General features: G+C 42.3%; 1 protein-coding gene across 6 annotated transcripts in view; it reads right to left on the bottom strand.

The window, feature by feature from the left end:
• Positions 1-16882, bottom strand: part of LOC110527692 (Rho GTPase activating protein 9) — a 59547-nt gene that overhangs the window by 10415 nt on the left and 32250 nt on the right. For 4 of the 6 annotated variants that reach the window (XM_036983183.2, XM_036983186.2, XM_036983184.2 and 1 more), the window contains exons 9-18: positions 7800-7859; positions 6465-6599; positions 5378-5479; positions 5071-5132; positions 4874-4961; positions 4445-4540; positions 3836-3934; positions 3610-3727; positions 3340-3459; positions 402-500 (exon numbers count right to left, since the gene is read on the bottom strand). In XM_036983183.2, coding sequence (XP_036839078.1) covers positions 402-500; positions 3340-3459; positions 3610-3727; positions 3836-3934; positions 4445-4540; positions 4874-4961; positions 5071-5132; positions 5378-5479; positions 6465-6599; positions 7800-7859 — 979 coding nt within the window. Of the gene's footprint in view, positions 1-401; positions 501-3339; positions 3460-3609; positions 3728-3835; positions 3935-4444; positions 4541-4873; positions 4962-5070; positions 5133-5377; positions 5480-6464; positions 6600-7799; positions 7860-8468; positions 8720-16882 lie in introns of those variants that run through there. The other 2 variants (XM_090240670.1, XM_090240671.1) reach the window with 1 other exon arrangement.

Genomic DNA, 16882 nt, shown 5'->3' with positions numbered 1-16882 from the left:
TAATTAGGTGGTTCATATTTCAATCGGAAATGTTTTTTTTTTGCATATTCCAACTTCCCCTTAGACACCTTCAGAGAGTGGGGTCACAGCCAGGGTCTGACATGATCAATGGTGACCAATAAGAAATTAGGCTTAAGTGCCTTGCTTGCTCAAGAGCACATCAACAGATTTTTCAACTTGTTGGCTTGGGAACTTGAACTAGCAACCGTTTTACTGGCCCAATGCTCTAACCTCTAGGTTACCCTGGAATCATCCATTTACGTACATAAACCTATCAAATCCTATAGGGCTGTGCTGTACGTCTCCTCTTCACGGCCTCAGTGCAGAGCCTGACGAAGCTCTCACACACCATTTCCCTCCCTCCTCCCTCGACCTCCACCCCTCCTTCCTCCGTGCTATACCTCTCCTCTCCACGGCCTCAGTGCAGAGCCTGACGAAGCGAGGCACCGTGTTCTTCTCTCTCTCACACAGCATCTCCAGACAACAGCCAAACACCTGGTCTGTAAATAACAACAACACGGGCATTTAGAACACTGAAGATCATCTTCTCTACAGTGACTTTACAGTCAATACAGAAATTAGAGGTCATGAGATACACAGAGGAACCCACATCATATCACTTCCTCAAACCACACTGAATTTCTTTTGTATTTGGAAAGATCTCCAGTTCCATGGAATTGAAAGGCCACTACTTTCCAGGGGATTTAGCATTTAGAGTGAGATCATTGAGGGATAAATCATAACTTCCACTTAAGTCAAATTTTCACTTAGTCATATGTGGGAGACTAAGTTGAAATTCAACTTAAGTGGATATTACAGTACCAATGCAGATGTTTTTATCTCAATATCAAATCATTCCTGGCTAACAATTAAGTACCTTGCGGTGATTGTGTTCAATTAAAATTGTAAAAAATAAACAAAAATTGATTCTTAGCAAAGAGTATTTACTGAAGAATTTTGCTAAGACTGTCTGGGAGCAGTCAAGAGTTGGGACTGAAAAACTGAAAACAAGTTGTTATTAGCAGAGAACTTCTTATTGGTCTATTAGCAAATTTACCACCAGGTGATCTCACCAGTCAGGCCAAAATTCCATCGTACCAAAACAGGCTGAAATTTCAGGCAGTCTTTTCAAACAGTTCTTACACTAACAGGGTATTATCATAATTTTCACAATTTCACAGTATTATAACAACCTCATAGTGTGGAATATATATCCTACTACCCCGGCTCTGACGCTCGTCGGATGTGGCAGAGCTTGAAAAGTATTACGGACTATGAAGGGGAACTTAGCCGCGAGCTGCCGAGTGACGCGAGCCTACCAGACGAGCTAAATGCCTTTTATGCTCGCTTCGCATGAGAGCACCAGCTGTTCCGGACGTCTGTGTGATTACGCTCTCTCTAGCTGATATGAGCATCTGATGTTAACATCGACGTGGCTGAAGTGGAGCGGGTCGAGCATTTCAAGTTCTTTGGTGTCCACATCACTAATGAACTATTATGGTCCAAACACACCAAGACAGTTGTGAAGAGGGCACGACAACACTGAAAAAATATGGCATGGGTCCCCAGATCCTCAAAAAGTTTTACAGCCGCACCATCGAGAGCATCCTGACCGGTTGCATCACCGTCTGGTATGGCAACTGCTCAGCATCTGCCCTTAAGGCGCTACCGAGTGTAGTGCGTATGGCCCAGTACATCACAGGGACCATGGTTCCTGACATCCAGGACCTATGTACAAGGTGGTGTCAGAAGAAAGCCTTAAAATTGTCAAAAACTACAGTCACCCAAGTCATAGACTGTTATCTCTGCTACCGCACGGCAAGCGGTGCCGGAGCACCAGTCTCGGACCAAAAGACTCCTTAACAGCCTCTACCCCCAAACCGTAAGACTGCTGAACAATTAATCAAATGGCCACCCAGACTATTTACATTAACCCCCGCCCTTTGTTTTTACACTTCAGCAACGTGCTGTTAATTATCTATGCATAGTCACTTTACAAATTACCTCGACTAACCTGTACTTCCCAAAATCAAAAATTTGGACTCATCAGACCAAAGGACAAATTTCCACTGGTATAATGTCAATTTCTTGTGTTTCTTGACCCACGCAAGTCTCTTCTTATTATTGCTGTCCTTTAGTAGTGGCTTCTTTGCAGCAATTCGACTATGAAGGCCTGATTCACGCAGTGTCCTCTGAACAATTGATGTTGTGATGTGTCTGTTACTTGAACTCTGTGAAACAATTATTGGGCTGCAATCTGAGGTGCAGTTAACTCTAATGAACTTATCCTTTGCAGCAGAGGGTCTTCCTTTCCTGCGGTGGTCCTCATGAGAGCCAGTTTGATCATAACACTTTATGGTTTTTGCGATTGCACTTGAAGAAACTTTCAAAGTTCTTTAAATGTTCCATATTGACTGACCTTTATGTCTTGAAGTAATGATGGACTGTCATTTCTTTTTGCTTTTTTGAGCTGTTCATGCCATAATATGGACTTGGTCTTTCACCAATTAGGGCTATCTTCTGTATACCACCCCAACCTTGTCACAACACAACTGATTGGCTCAAATGCATTAAGAAATTCCACAAATTAAGTTAAGGCACACCTGTTAATTGAAATACATTCGAGGTGACTACCTCATGAAGCTGGTTGAGAGAATGCCAAGAGTGTGCAAAGATGTCATCAAGGCAAAGGGTGGCTACTTTGAAGAATCTCAAACATAAAATATATTGATTTGTTTGACACTTTTTTGGTTACTACATGATTCCATATGTGTTATTTCATAGTTTTGATGTCTTCACTATTATTCTACAATGTAGAAAATAGTAAAAATAAAGAAAAACCCTTGAATGAGTAGGTGTCTAAACTTTTGACTGGTACTATATACACTGCCTAGGAAGTAGTGTTTGATTTGGGACTAACCCATGGTATTTGTCTGTCTGTGTGGTAGCTGAGGACGGTGACAGGTAATGAGTTCCTACTGCAGTCAGAGACAGATTCACTGATTAGAGAGTGGTTCAACACCATATAAAACACAGGAAATTACATTTTTGACTGCACTGGGCATTTTATGCTCGAACACAATACCGTTTGCCAGCCAAGCGGACTTAGCACCTCTGAACAGAGTGCTGGCTGTAATTTGCAAACCAAGCATGCTGAATGAACGGCAGACCAACATTCGGTGCGATGTGTGGTCGTTTAGGATTTACCCCTAAGTGATCTCATTCTCTAAGTGATCTCAGTCAGAGAGAGTGCAAGATAAAGAGAGCGCGAGAGAGAGAGAGAGAGAGAGAGAGAGAGAGAGAGAGAGAGAGAGAGAGAGAGACAGTCAGTGATCTTACCCTTGATGAGTCCTTTGTCCTGTAGGATCTGTAGTGGAGGTCTCTTCAGGATGAGTTTCTTCAGTCTACTCCGAACGCGCTTCCTCTCTGTGTTCTCCAGGTTGGATGCAGAGCGAGGGACTGCAGCAGGAGGGAGGGAAAGAATGAGAGAAAGGGGAGAGAGGGAGAACAAGAGAAAGAGAGGGAGAGAGTGCACCACCAGAGGAAGCACATGGTCAGCCATAGCACAAGAACAGCAACCTTGGAGCAGTGGATGGAGGAGAGACTCACGTGATGCTTTACATCCCCCTCGACTGTCCTCCTCGTCTCCACTCTGGTCCAACATCTCCACACTGCCCGCCTTCCTCAGAGAGTACATTAGGACATTCTCCAGAGGATTCTCACGGTTCTACACAGCAGAGAAGAGAATTTCAACTGGTGCCAGATGTCTTCGGTTTTTGATCGTAAAAAAGGACCCCCCCAACACACACAAACACACACACAAAGTGAGACTCACCAGCCTGTCGATTACACTCTGGATGGTGTTGAACCACTCTCTAATCAGTGAATCTGTCTCTGACTGCAGTAGGAACTCATTCCCTGTCACCGTCCTCAGCTACCACACAGACAGACAAATACAATGGGTTAGTCCCAAATCAAACACTACTTCCTAGGCAGTGTAGTACTTCTTGTAGTGTATGCTACGGCTCCCAAAAATTGTATTTCCATTCAGTCAATTCGGGAAATGAATTTAAATTGCAGTGAGAACGAATGGTGATTTTCAATTCTTAAAGTTCAATTGAAGGCATATTGAATTGACTGAGTTGAAATTGAAATGGCTCTAACTCTGGCGCACACAGCTACAACACATACACAACTTCCTCTCAAGAGGAGGAAATAATGTTTTCTCACAGAAAAATTTCAGTAGGACTAAAATATCCACATTTGACTTCCCCAAAATACAGGCTGAAATAAAGTGTCTTAAAAATGTAATTTAAATTATATCCAAACATGAAAATGGTGGTTTGAGGGACATTGTGAAAGGTAGAGGAATGGGGATACGCTAGGAAAGTGACTCCCTCCCTTCCTACTCCCATCCATCCCTCCCTCCTGGTGTGTATCTGACCTTGAAGACGTTCTTCTTGCTTGACAGATTGTTGGCCCACTGTAGCTGAGCTCCTCTTAGGTCTACACTGCTCTCTGGACAACTGTTCCCTGGTTTCTGGAGAGAAACACACACACAATCATTATTATGAGTGATATACTTTTAATCTGGGAACCCAGAACCACAACTGGCCAGCTACTAATTTTTTGTCTCTGTTGGATGATTATGAAACTCCAGAAGCTATTTTGAAAACATTTTCTTGGTACTAGAGTTATTAAATACACATTGCGGGGAGTTACTGCTTTCAATGTTGGGCCAACATGTTGTTACAAGATTTTTCATAAGACAGTGACGGTATATCATGAGAGACTAATATATTGTTAACTGTAGTTATCATGTTATAAAACAGTTGTGGCTTTATGTGTTTCAATGTGGATAACACTGTCTTACCCAGCTGGAGGGGGTCTGAGATTTGGGATCCTTGAAGAAAACCAGACTATTCCCAACCAGAACCACCCAGGATGGATTCCAGTTTTTCCTGAAACATACACCAAGTCACATGGTCAGGAAAGACTCCTGGGATTGAGGAAAAACTCCATCTTATATGTAGTATTAACATCAATCCCTCCAAGATGAGCCTGTCTTACCTCAGCTTCCTGCCTCCCTCTGCTATCTTGGTCTTATTCAGCAGACCTGCCTTCTCCAGCTCCTGTGGATGGGCGAGATGGGGAGAGTTGATGGTGTTTTTGAGACATTAGAGTGATAGCTAACTAGTAGTGAGAACATTAGGGTCAGTGGAGACGTGGGAACATTGGGTGGGGGAGGAGGGTAGAGTGGGGCATGAGATAGTGGGGGCAGTAGCAGTGGGTGAGGCAGGTGGCGTTTGGAGACAGGGGACAACAGGGACAGTGGAGAAGAGACATGGAGGAGGAAGGTAGAAGGTGTGATTCTCACAGGTGTGGAGCCGTCGTTGCTGTCTGGAGAGCTGGCTGGAGAGGGAGGCTCCACCACCACACTGGTCACAGGATAGGAGTAGTCTCTGCACTGCTGACCCAGCTAGGAACAACACATACAGACTGTTTACATCTAGACAGATATAGTGTCTATGTGTGTATGCGTGTTTCTGCTTGCTTGTGTATATTAGTTTGAGTATGTGTGCACCACAGGAGGTTGGTGGCACCTTAATTGGGAAGGACGGGCTCGTGTTAATGGAGTGGAATAAGTGGAAGGGTATCAAATACATCAAACACATGATTTCCATATGTTTGATGCCATTCCATTTACTCCGTTCCAGCCATTATTATGAGGCCTCCTCCCCTCAGCAGCCTCCACTGGTGTGCACCCAGAGGCAACATGCCCATAGAGGGCACAGGGGCACATGCCCCCTTCAGATTTGTCCTGTAAAAAATACATAAATAATGTAATTTAAATGTGTTATTGTTGTTTCTCTGTTATACTACTAGCCACCTAGCAATTTTATGAAGTTGGCTTTAGCTAGCCCAGATAGGTTCCTTATCTCCCAACCTCATAACTAGCTACCAATAAGACATGACAATCAATCAAGTTAAAGTAGCTAGCTTGTCTAACTATCATAACTTGCATGTCTGCTGGCAAGGTCGGTAGACTTTAAAAAACCAAGCAATAACTAAATGTACTGAATAAGACTCACATTACTTTCAATACCCACATTTTTTTTTTATTACATAGAATTAAGCATAATGATAAAGGGTCTAGATTCCAGGAAAAAAGCCGTTTCAGGTTTGAAGTGCAAAATTCTCCTCTTTATGGACCAGGGGCATATCCACACTCCGGGCCAACCCAAAACCATCCACACATACTTAGTGGCCCCTCAGATTTTTGAGGTGCATGATGCCCCTCTGTGCGCCTGTGTTTTTCTGTTTATATGCTTATTCATGTGTGCATGTGTACGTGTGGGTACTGCAGCTGTGTGTGTGTGTGTGTGTGTGTGTGTGTGCGCGCGCGTGCGTGTGTGTGTGTGTGTGTGTGTGTTTTCCTGCCTCTGTGCGTGCCTGTACAGTACCTTGCCGTTTTCAGGCAGTATCATAGATCGTGAGTGGCTGAGCTGCTCTGTCTCATGACGCAGTAGGGCATCCTTGTCTCCTGTACTGAAGTCTGTTGTACTGATGGTGTCTGAGGATACTGCTCGCTGCATACTCTACAGGACACCAACACAGAGGGGAAGACAAGTTATTCACTCTGGGTGTGCGTATCAGACAAAAAAAAAATGGAGACCTACAGTACTGGGTTAGGCACAGCATCAGCAAGAAAAGAAGACTCCCAAAACTGTCATACACTCCCAAGTGTACTGTGTGTATGTATATTCATTGTATTTGATTTACAGACTATCTTTTGCTATCCAGAACCTGCTTAAAGCCATTTGATATGGACCCTTCTCATAGTGAGTTTGGCAGCAGGTAGTTTAGCGGTTAAGAGTGTACCAACTAGGCGAAAAATCTGCCGAGGTGCCCTTGAGCAAGGCACTTAACCCTAATTGCTCCTGAAAGTCGGTCTGGAGAGAAGCGTCTGCTAAATGACTAAAATGTAAAATGTTTGGCAGAGTCTCACGCACGTGCGCGCACGCACGCACACGCGCGCACGCACGCACGCACACGCGCGCACACACACACACACACACACACACACACAGAGAGACTTTGTTTCTCTCCACTTCACATGGGCTGAGAGACAGGAGGCTGCTGCCACTGCCTATGACACACAAATCACAACCTTACGACATAAGCAGTGTCTGTCCCAAATGGCTCACTATTTTCTAAATAGTGCAATACTTTTGACCAGAACAACCGGATTGTGCCATAGAGATTAAAAATAAATACCCATCTTGATGTGTGCCATCTTTCCATGATGAGTGGTTGAGGATTTGTTTTGGAGCCAGATCTGCTAGATAAGGGTTCAGGCAAACAAGGCCCTGCCTCTATTCTCACTGTGAGGCAACATGTTGCAGTAACACTGGAGTGCAACATACCACCTGACATCACAAGATGACATTGTGTAACTGGATTCTTGATTGGTGTTATAAAGAGTATCTGAACACATAAGAATGCCTCAGACATTCTAAAGCCTGTTTGGCACCATGGCCCCATCTTAGCTTCAATTCCTGAACATCTGATCATTAGAATTGGAGAGGTCTTGTCACTCACTGCCTTTATGTGCCAGAAGGTACGGAGAGGATAACTAAGTAAGACTGCTTGCTTCAGATAGCCCCAATAGGGGAATTAGTTTGTTTACTGTAGGTAATGTTGTTTTACACATCAACTGTACTTTGAGTTCCTTGTTTGATGTCAGGAAGCTATTTCCCCTGTAATCATCTATACATTCCATTTAATTCAAATCTCACCTGTTCCAGCTCCCAGACACTGTCAGGCTTCTGGCCAGTGAAGAGGAAGTCTGGAGATAGCTGGATGATAAGAAGAAGAAGAAGTAGAAGAAGAAGAAGAAGAAAAACACTTTATTGATCTATTTCCTTATAGTCCATGTATCTTTTGCTTTCACTACACAGGCATATTAAAACCAACACTGGCCTATAATTGCCAACACATTAAGCAACACTTAAATGCATGAATACACACTTTTCTTTCCAAACATGTCAGTTGACATGCCAGCACATCATATTTCACCACTCATCCTGATTATGAAAAACAGGATGCAGATTGAACAGTAAGCAGAGCTTGCAAGCATACACACACAACTCACGCCAACGACTGACAGTTGAAACTTTTCTAATGAATGGCATGAGTGCTCTCCGTACCTCACCACAGTTCAGTAATAGTGAAAGCACAGATAGCATGGTCACCGTTTAAACCTAACGATCTGCTGATATGTATGCTGTCATAAAACTGGGACATACACACACACATGCAGGTATAGTCATAATGGTCAGTTATCTACCAACCGCGAAGATGACAGCACTAACATGAGCCTATATGCTAACTGATGACACATAACAGTAGTGCTGTCTTTCCAATCTCACACACAAATGTAGGGGGAGTTACGACTCTTAACTTACAGACACTGTTATTCAGCTTGGAGACCTCGATCAGATGAAAGTCCAGATTAAAACAAAACTGATATGAAGTGTTCCCTTGTTAATCCATTTGAGAGTTAGTCCCCCCCCACTGTCAGTTGGTTGTAGTAGCTTTCTGATACACACTTTTTTTTTATCTCGAACAAAGTAAATGCAACCCCAAACCACTTCTGCCCATATGTCCTTCTCTCACTCACCAAACTTCCCCTTTCTATAAGGAAGCTAACACTATCAGCATCTACAATCGCTCTCACTCTGCACAACCAGGAAGCCATGTGCCAGACTAAGAGAGACATTATCATATCAAAAATATAACACTAACAGTTACAACAGCACAGAGAGTTATTTTAGCTCCTGGAATTGTGTGCTCTTATTAGCTCCTTGAATGCTCATATCTTTATAGTTACCATGGTGACACTAGCAATATAGGTCAGTTGGGGTTGAAGTTAAATGAGGCCCAGACACAACTTTACAATACTCTGTGGTTATTCCTTTAAGTACAGTGTAACAACTATTGTAATTGCTCATTGTTACACTGTACAAAACCCTACAGATTGTTACACTGTACAACCCCTACAAAAGAGTGATCTGAACCTGATCACTCTTTTGTCGCAGATAATTTTCCTGCTGCATCAGGAAATTCAAATGAGCCTCATGAGTCCCTGAAAAATATCAGTTATCTTTCTCTCCATTCGGGAGGAATCGAGTCACTGGCATCAAGGCACGCTATCAAAATAATCAACAACTGTTGATTTTTAAACAGTTGAAGTCGAAAGTTTACATACACCTTAGCCAAATACATTTATACTAAGTTTTTCACAATTCCTGACATTTAATCAGAGTAAAAATTCCCTGTTTTAGGTCAGTTAGGATCACCACCTTATTTTAAGAATGTGAAATGTCAGAATAATAGCAGAGAGAATTATTTATTTCAGCTTTTATTTCTTTCATCACATTCACAGTGGGTCAGAAGTTTACATACACTCAATTAGTATTTGGAAGCATTGCCTTTAAATAGTTTGACTTGGGTCAAACATTTCGGGTAGCCTTCCACAAGCTTCCCACAGTAAGTTGGGTGAATTTTGGTCCATTCCTCCTGACAGAGCTGGTGTAACTGAGTCAGGTTTGTAAGGCCTCCTTGTGCGCACACGCTTTTTCAGTTCTGCCGACACATTTGAGGTCAAGGCTTTGTGATGGCCACTACAATACCTTGACTTTATTGTCCTTAAGCCATTTTGTCACAACTTTGGAAGTATGCTTGGAGTCATTGCCCATTTGGAAGACCCATTTGCGACAAAGCTTTAACATCCTGACAGATGTCTGAAGATGTTGCTTCAATATATCCACATCCACATTTCCTACCTCATGCCATCAATGTTGTGAAGTGTACCAGTCCCTCCTGCAGCAAAGCACCCCCACAGCATGATGCTGCCAACCCCATGCTTCACGGTTGGGATGGTGTTCTTCGGCTTGCAAGCCTCCCCCGTTTTACTCCAAACATAACGATGGTCATCATGGCCAAATAGTTATATTTTTGTTTCATCAGACCAGAGGACATTTCTCCAAAAAGTACGATCTTTGTCCCCATGTGCAGTTGCAACCCGTAGTCTGGCTTTTTTACAGCGGTTTTGGAGCAGTGGCTTCTCCCTTGCTGAGCGGCCTTTCAGGTTATATTGATATAGGACTCGTTTTACTGTGGATATAGATACTTTTGTACCTGTTTCATCCAACATCTTCACAAGGTCCTTTGCTGTTGTTCTAGGATTGATTTGCACTTTTTGCACCAAAGTACGTTCATCTCTAGGAGACAGAACGCATCTCTTTCCTGAGCAGTTTGATGGCTGCATGGTCCCATGGTGTTTATACTTGCGTACTGTTGATTTACAGATGAACGTGGTACCTTCAGGAGTTTGGAAATTGCTCCCAAGGATGAACCAGACTTGTGGAAGTCTACAATTTTTTTTCTGAGGTCTTGGCTGGTTTCTTTTCCTTTCCCGTGATGTCAAGCAAAGAGGTACTGAGTTTACATCGACACGTACACCTCCAATTGACTGAAATTATGTCAATTAGCCTATCAGAAGCTTCTAAAGCCATTACATAATTATCTGGAATTTTCCAAGCTGTTTAAAGGCACAGTCAACTTAGTGTATGTAAACTTCTGACCCACTGGAATTGTGATACCGTGAATTATAAGTTAAATAATCTGTCTGTAAACAATCGTTTGTAAAATGACTTGTGTCGTGCACAAAGTAGATGTCCTAACCGACTTGCCAAAACTATAGTTTGTTAACAAGACATTTGTGGAGTGGTTGAAAAACGAGTTTTAATGACTCCAACCCAAGTGTATGTAAACCTCTGACTTCAACTGTAGCTTAATAACATAAGATAGATATTAGTCTCCACTAGGGCTCCGACAATGTCAAGTGTATGCTTAGGTCAAAATTTAGTTCAATGGTGGCCTGGGGTGGTTAACAGTTCGGGCTGCTGCCTTCAGCGCACATAAAGGCCTACCTTGTTGGCATACGTTTGATTCCGGGCCACGCCTTTCTGGCACAAGTATCTAAATGCCCCTGATTGACGAGATGTATTTACACATTTCAAACATGGACAGTTCAGGTATATTTTGATGAGAAATGACCATACCAGAAACTTTTGGATAATGTAAAATAATAAAAAATAGGCTACACCAACATCACTTTCCATTCATACAAATTGTTGGGTAAATTGGCACAGTAGATTTGCCGTGGTAAACGATTAGGTACTTTATTTCTATATTAGGCTATGGAATGCTTGTCAAATAGATAAATCACCCTTAGTCTGTTCAAAAAGGACTAAGTTGTTCCGGTTAGAGGTGACCAATAATGGTTGTTATTAAGATTAGCTGTGCAGGTACATTTTGCGTGTATTGCGATAATCTAGTGCCATCGATGGTTGCAATAGGCCCCTTGTTATTTTATTATATTGCAATACATTCTGTAGGCTACCATTTAGCCTATCCCACTGTATCTAGGGAGTTTTTCCTAGCCACCATGCTTCTACATCTGCATTGCTTGCTGTTTGGGGTTTTAGGCTGGGTTTCTGTATAGCACTTTGTGACATCGGCTGATGTAAAAAGGACTTTATAAATACATGTTATTGATTGATCCATTGTCACATAATGAAAGATGTGAAAACCGATAATAGCCTACTGTTTGTGTTTCCCTGGCTGAGTTGATGAGCTGGTTTGTGCCATCAGTTGATTGACAGATGTAGGCCTACTGTAGAACGATACATTTTTCCTCCATTGTGGATGCTCGTCCACGTTTTACAGCTATGTATAATTTGTCAATATAGTTTTGGTCTTTGGTATGGATTGAAAGCCTGTATTGTGCGGCTTTAATATTTCATTTCATAAAGCTGACAGGATGTTTATGCATTTGAGCCTATCCAAAGACGATTTCGTTGGGCTGAGACACTTTTCTTTGATGTAAAAATTACAAGACTATTGTTACAACCTGATCTGTTTCACCTGTCTTGTGCTTGTCCACACCCCCCACCAGGTGTCTCCCATTTGTTCCCGTTATTCCCTGTGTATTTATACCGGTGTCATCTGTCTGTCTGTTGCTAGCCAGTCTTGTCATGTCAAGTCAATCAGAGTGTTTTTCCATGCTCCTGTTTTTCCTAGTCTCTGTCTTTCCTAGTCCTTCCGGTTCTGACCCTTTGCCTGCCCTGACACTGTACCCGCCTGTCTGACCATTCAGCCTGCCCCGACCTCGAGCCTGCCTGCCGCCCTGTACCTTCTGGACCCTGACCTGGTTTTTGAACTTCTGCCTGTCCTTGACCTGCCTCTTGCCAGCCCCTTGTTTTTCAATAAATATCAGAGACTCAAACCATCTGCCTCTGGTGTCTGCATCTGGGTCTCGCCCTGTGTCGTTATAACTATTAATTTTACTTCTTGAAAACATTGAAATATAAATGAAATTAACTTGTGGGCCTAACGCAGACCCAGGCTGGTCATATCGCCCAGTACTGGGCGAGAACTCATGAGGCTCAGAGCCAAGGTGCGCCGCTTAGACCACTGCCCTGCGGCAGCTCACAATGCTCTAGCAAGCACTAAAGAATACTATGAATACTGATGGTACATAAGCATGTCATTTTTTATTTGAACTTTAAGCCTTGCCCAAACCATAGTCCTAACCTTAACTACTCTGAATGAATGGGTAAACTGTTCCTTTTTGAGTTGTTTCTGTTTTAACCCTTTAAGCATGCAGCATTAATGCGTCAAAAAAAGAAGATCATCCATGAGTCAAATGGCAGGACTTGAACCCATGCCGACGCTGGCATATGTGTGCCGGAGTCAGTGACTGTAACCGCTGGACACACAAGCACTGAGTAAACCTATTTGTTCTCCTTCAACATACAATAAAACAATTGACCTGATTTTTCCAAACGAAAAATACATCTACCCCCCTACAAATACGTCAATGTATTATAATCCACATAAGAATTCACACAAGACGCTGTAGCCTGCACGTAGCCTCAGGCGCGGACTGGGACATGAATTCTGCCCTGGAATTTTATCCACACCAGCCCATGTCACTGTGCACACCGCCAACTCACACCCCCCTGGCAGGCAACCAGCTATACACACCCACCCAACTTAGACACAGGTAGTAGTGCTGATACATAACATTGACAATAGAGTAAAGCGTTTCTAAACCATTTCTGTACCAATGACTGGTGAGACATGGTGGTTCTCCTCTTTGTTAACCAGCTCATGTTTAAAACAAATACGATATGTAAAAACCCCACTGAAGATACAACTCACCACTATATCTGTGCCTCTGCTCGTCCCTGTTGTGCTGTCTATCTATCTCAGCATCTTCTCTGCTGTCACTCTGTGCTTCTTCTTGTTCTCTCTGTCTGTCTGTCTGTCTGTCTGTCTGTCTGTCTGTCTGTCTGTCTGTCTGTCTGTCTGTCTGTCTGTCTGTCTGTCTGTCTGTCTGTCTGCCTGCCTGCCTGCCTGCCTGCCTGCCTGCCTGCCTGCCTGTGCCTGCCTGCCTGCCTGCCTGCCTGCCTGCCTGCTTGCTTAAGCCTTATACGTTATAAAATACAAACTAACAACTTAGGCAATATCGCAAATTAGTGTCTGTCATATGTTCCTCTGAATCAACACCTAAACATTTTTCACTGGTGCCATTAACTTTTACAGTTGGTGGCATCAACCCATGAGTAATAATTTGATGAAGTCATTCATGACGCTTTATTAAGAAATGTAATAAATAGGCTACCGAGGTCTTCAAGAAATACCTGGTTTCATCTAACACGTCCAAGCAGGAATCCATCACTCAAGATATTTTGATGTGCAACCTAATCTAGTGATTGTCATGAATTTTGGATTGACAATTATTGACTATTGTTGCTATATTTTACGGTTCAAATAGGACTCCAGAATTATATTTTTGTTTGTTTTGTTCAATAGATATGAATGACATACATCTTAATATCATAGGCTAATTATTTTGTGGTCAACACCTGAGGAAGTTGAAACTCAACACATTAACTGAATTACTATCTCTAAATATTATAGGCTACCCTCTGCTAGTAGCCATGTATTCATCCAACATTAAATGTAATGTCCTAAAGAAATTGCAGTCGTAGGCTACTACCGATGAGACCTATAGGCCTATGCCCTTGCAATGGCTGGTGTGCATTTCCATATCTCAAAGCCATATCATATATTGGTTGTAAAACACCTGGTATTAAGTTGAATATTGAGAGATGAGAAATAAAAATTGTACCTAAAAAAAAAAAGCTGAAAGCTGAGACCCTCCTCTTTTTGACAGTGAGAAGGGGACGAAGCTTCCAATTCTGTGTTTTTCCCAAAATTACATTTCGAAATGTTATGCTCAGAATGCATTTTTCTGGGAGTGCTTGGGGGTAGAGGAGAGTGGCTTGCTCATCACAGCGGAAGAGGCAAAGGGGCAGAACCTTTCATTACAGGAATCATAAAGATAATGCACTTTACTGTTGACCAAATCATGGTTTTAGCAGCCTCAAAAATATTACATTTTGAGTAAGGTGCCAATGTAGAATGTGCTAATTCTATGTTTTATAGGCATCCTTTTCATTTTTTACAATCCATGTTCATGGCTGTCTAAGAGATGACAGTCGGAGCAGGTCTCTTTGCTGATGTCCCGTTTGACTTTGAATGCAAGTTTGCGTGACCTCAGCTCATCCTATCAGAAAACCGTGCCGTCCTTTGCCCACTGACCTAGAAGGGTTTTCTGCACTGATCAGCTCAATATAGATTAGAATAACATGGGCCGATGGCCATGTCAACTTTTTCATATTTCTTTAAATATATATATATATATATATAGTGCCTTGCGAAAGTGTTCGGCCCCCTTGAACTTTGCGACCTTTTGCCACATTTCAGGCTTCAAACATAAAGATGTAAAACTGTATTTTTTTGTGAAGAATCAACAACAAGTGGTGCACAATCATGAAGTGGAACGACATTTATTGGATATTTCAAACTTTTTTAACAAATCAAAAACTGAAAAATTGGGCGTGCAAAATTATTCAGCCCCTTTACTTTCAGTGCAGCAAACTCTCTCCAGAAGTTCAGTGAGGATCTCTGAATGATCCAATGTTGACCTAAATGACTAATGATGATAAATACAATCCACCTGTGTGTAATCAAGTCTCCGTATAAATGCACCTGCACTGTGATAGTCTCAGAGGTCCGTCAAAAGTGCAGAGAGCATCATGAAGAACAAGGAACACACCAGGCAGGTCCGAGATACTGTTGTGAAGAAGTTTAAAGCCGGATTTGGATACAAAAAGATTTCCCAAGCTTTAAACATCCCAAGGAGCACTGTGCAAGCGATAATATTGAAATGGAAGGAGTATCAGACCACTGCAAATCTACCAAGACCTGGCCGTCCCTCTAAACTTTCAGCTCATACAAGGAGAAGACTGATCAGAGATGCAGCCAAGAGGCCCATGATCACTCTGGATGAACTGCAGAGATCTACAGCTGAGGTGGGAGACTCTGTCCATGGGACAACAATCAGTCGTATATTGCACAAATCTGGCCTTTATGGAAGAGTGGCGAGAAGAAAGTCATTTCTTAAAGATATCCATAAAAAGTTTTGTTTAAAGTTTGCCACAAGCCACCTGGGAGACACACCAAACATGTGGCTTCTTCCACTTCCGCTCTGGTCAGATGAAACCAAAATTGAACTTTTTGGCAACAATGCAAAACGTTATGTTTGGCGTAAAAGCAACACTGCTGAACACACCATCCCCACTGTCAAACATGGTGGTGGCAGCATCATGGTTTGGGCCTGCTTTTCTTCAGCAGGGACAGGGAAGATGCTTAAAATTGATGGGAAGATGGATGGAGCCAAATACAGGACCATTCTGGAAGAAAACCTGATGGAGTCTGCAAAAGACCTGAGACTGGGACGGAGATTTGTCTTCCAACAAGACAATGATCCAAAACATAAAGCAAAATCTACAATGGAATGGTTCAAAAATAAACATATCCAGGTGTTGGAATGGCCAGGTCAAAGTCCAGACCTGAATCCAATCCAGAATCTGTGGAAAGAACTGAAAACTGCCGTGCACAAATGCTCTCCATCCAACCTCACTGAGCTCGAGCTGTTTTGCAAGGAGGAATGGGAAAAAATGTCAGTCTCTCGATGTGCAAAACTGATAGAGACATACCCCAAGCGACTTACAGCTGTAATCGCAGCAAAAGGTGGCGCTACAAAGTATTAAAGGGGGCTGAATAATTTTGCACGCCCAATTTTTCAATTTTTGATTTGTTAAAAAAGTTTGAAATATCCAATAAATGTCGTTCCACTTCATGATTGTGTCCCACTTGTTGTTGATTCTTCACAAAAAAATACAGTTTTATATCTTTATGTTTGAAGCCTGAAATGTGGCAAAAGGTCGCAAAGTTCAAGGTGGCCGAATACTTTCGCAAGGCACTGTATGTATATATATATATATATATATATATATATTAATTGTGTGTGTCAATTTCGGTCAGCCCACCCAACTAAAAAATGGTCCAGCCCATTTGGCATTTGCCTGAATTGCTAGATGGCCAATGCGCCCTTACATAAAGTAGAATGTAGGTAAGGTGTGCATTGTATACACCGTTTCCAGCTGCTCCCTAGTGGTGATTCTAAATATTTGTTTGGATATTCAAATCTATAAAAAAAAATGTATCAGTTGTTTTATTATGTATTCAATGCAAGCAATAGGAAGAATTAATTAATGGTGGCCTCAGTGCCTGTGTGTTCCAGCGGTTACAGCTAGTGGAGTAGGCAAAGGTTTGAATCAGGCCCACTGCCCTTTGACTAACCCTTCCCTATCTTGCCTGTTTTTCCAACACTTTTCTA

The sequence above is a fragment of the Oncorhynchus mykiss genome, chromosome 7, assembly GCF_057628025.1.
Source record: "Oncorhynchus mykiss isolate SJ-2025 chromosome 7, ASM5762802v1, whole genome shotgun sequence".
Classification (NCBI taxonomy): domain Eukaryota; kingdom Metazoa; phylum Chordata; class Actinopteri; order Salmoniformes; family Salmonidae; genus Oncorhynchus; species Oncorhynchus mykiss.
The sequence above is the reverse complement of the archived record's forward strand: the minus strand, read 5'-3'. Positions and strand labels throughout refer to the sequence as shown.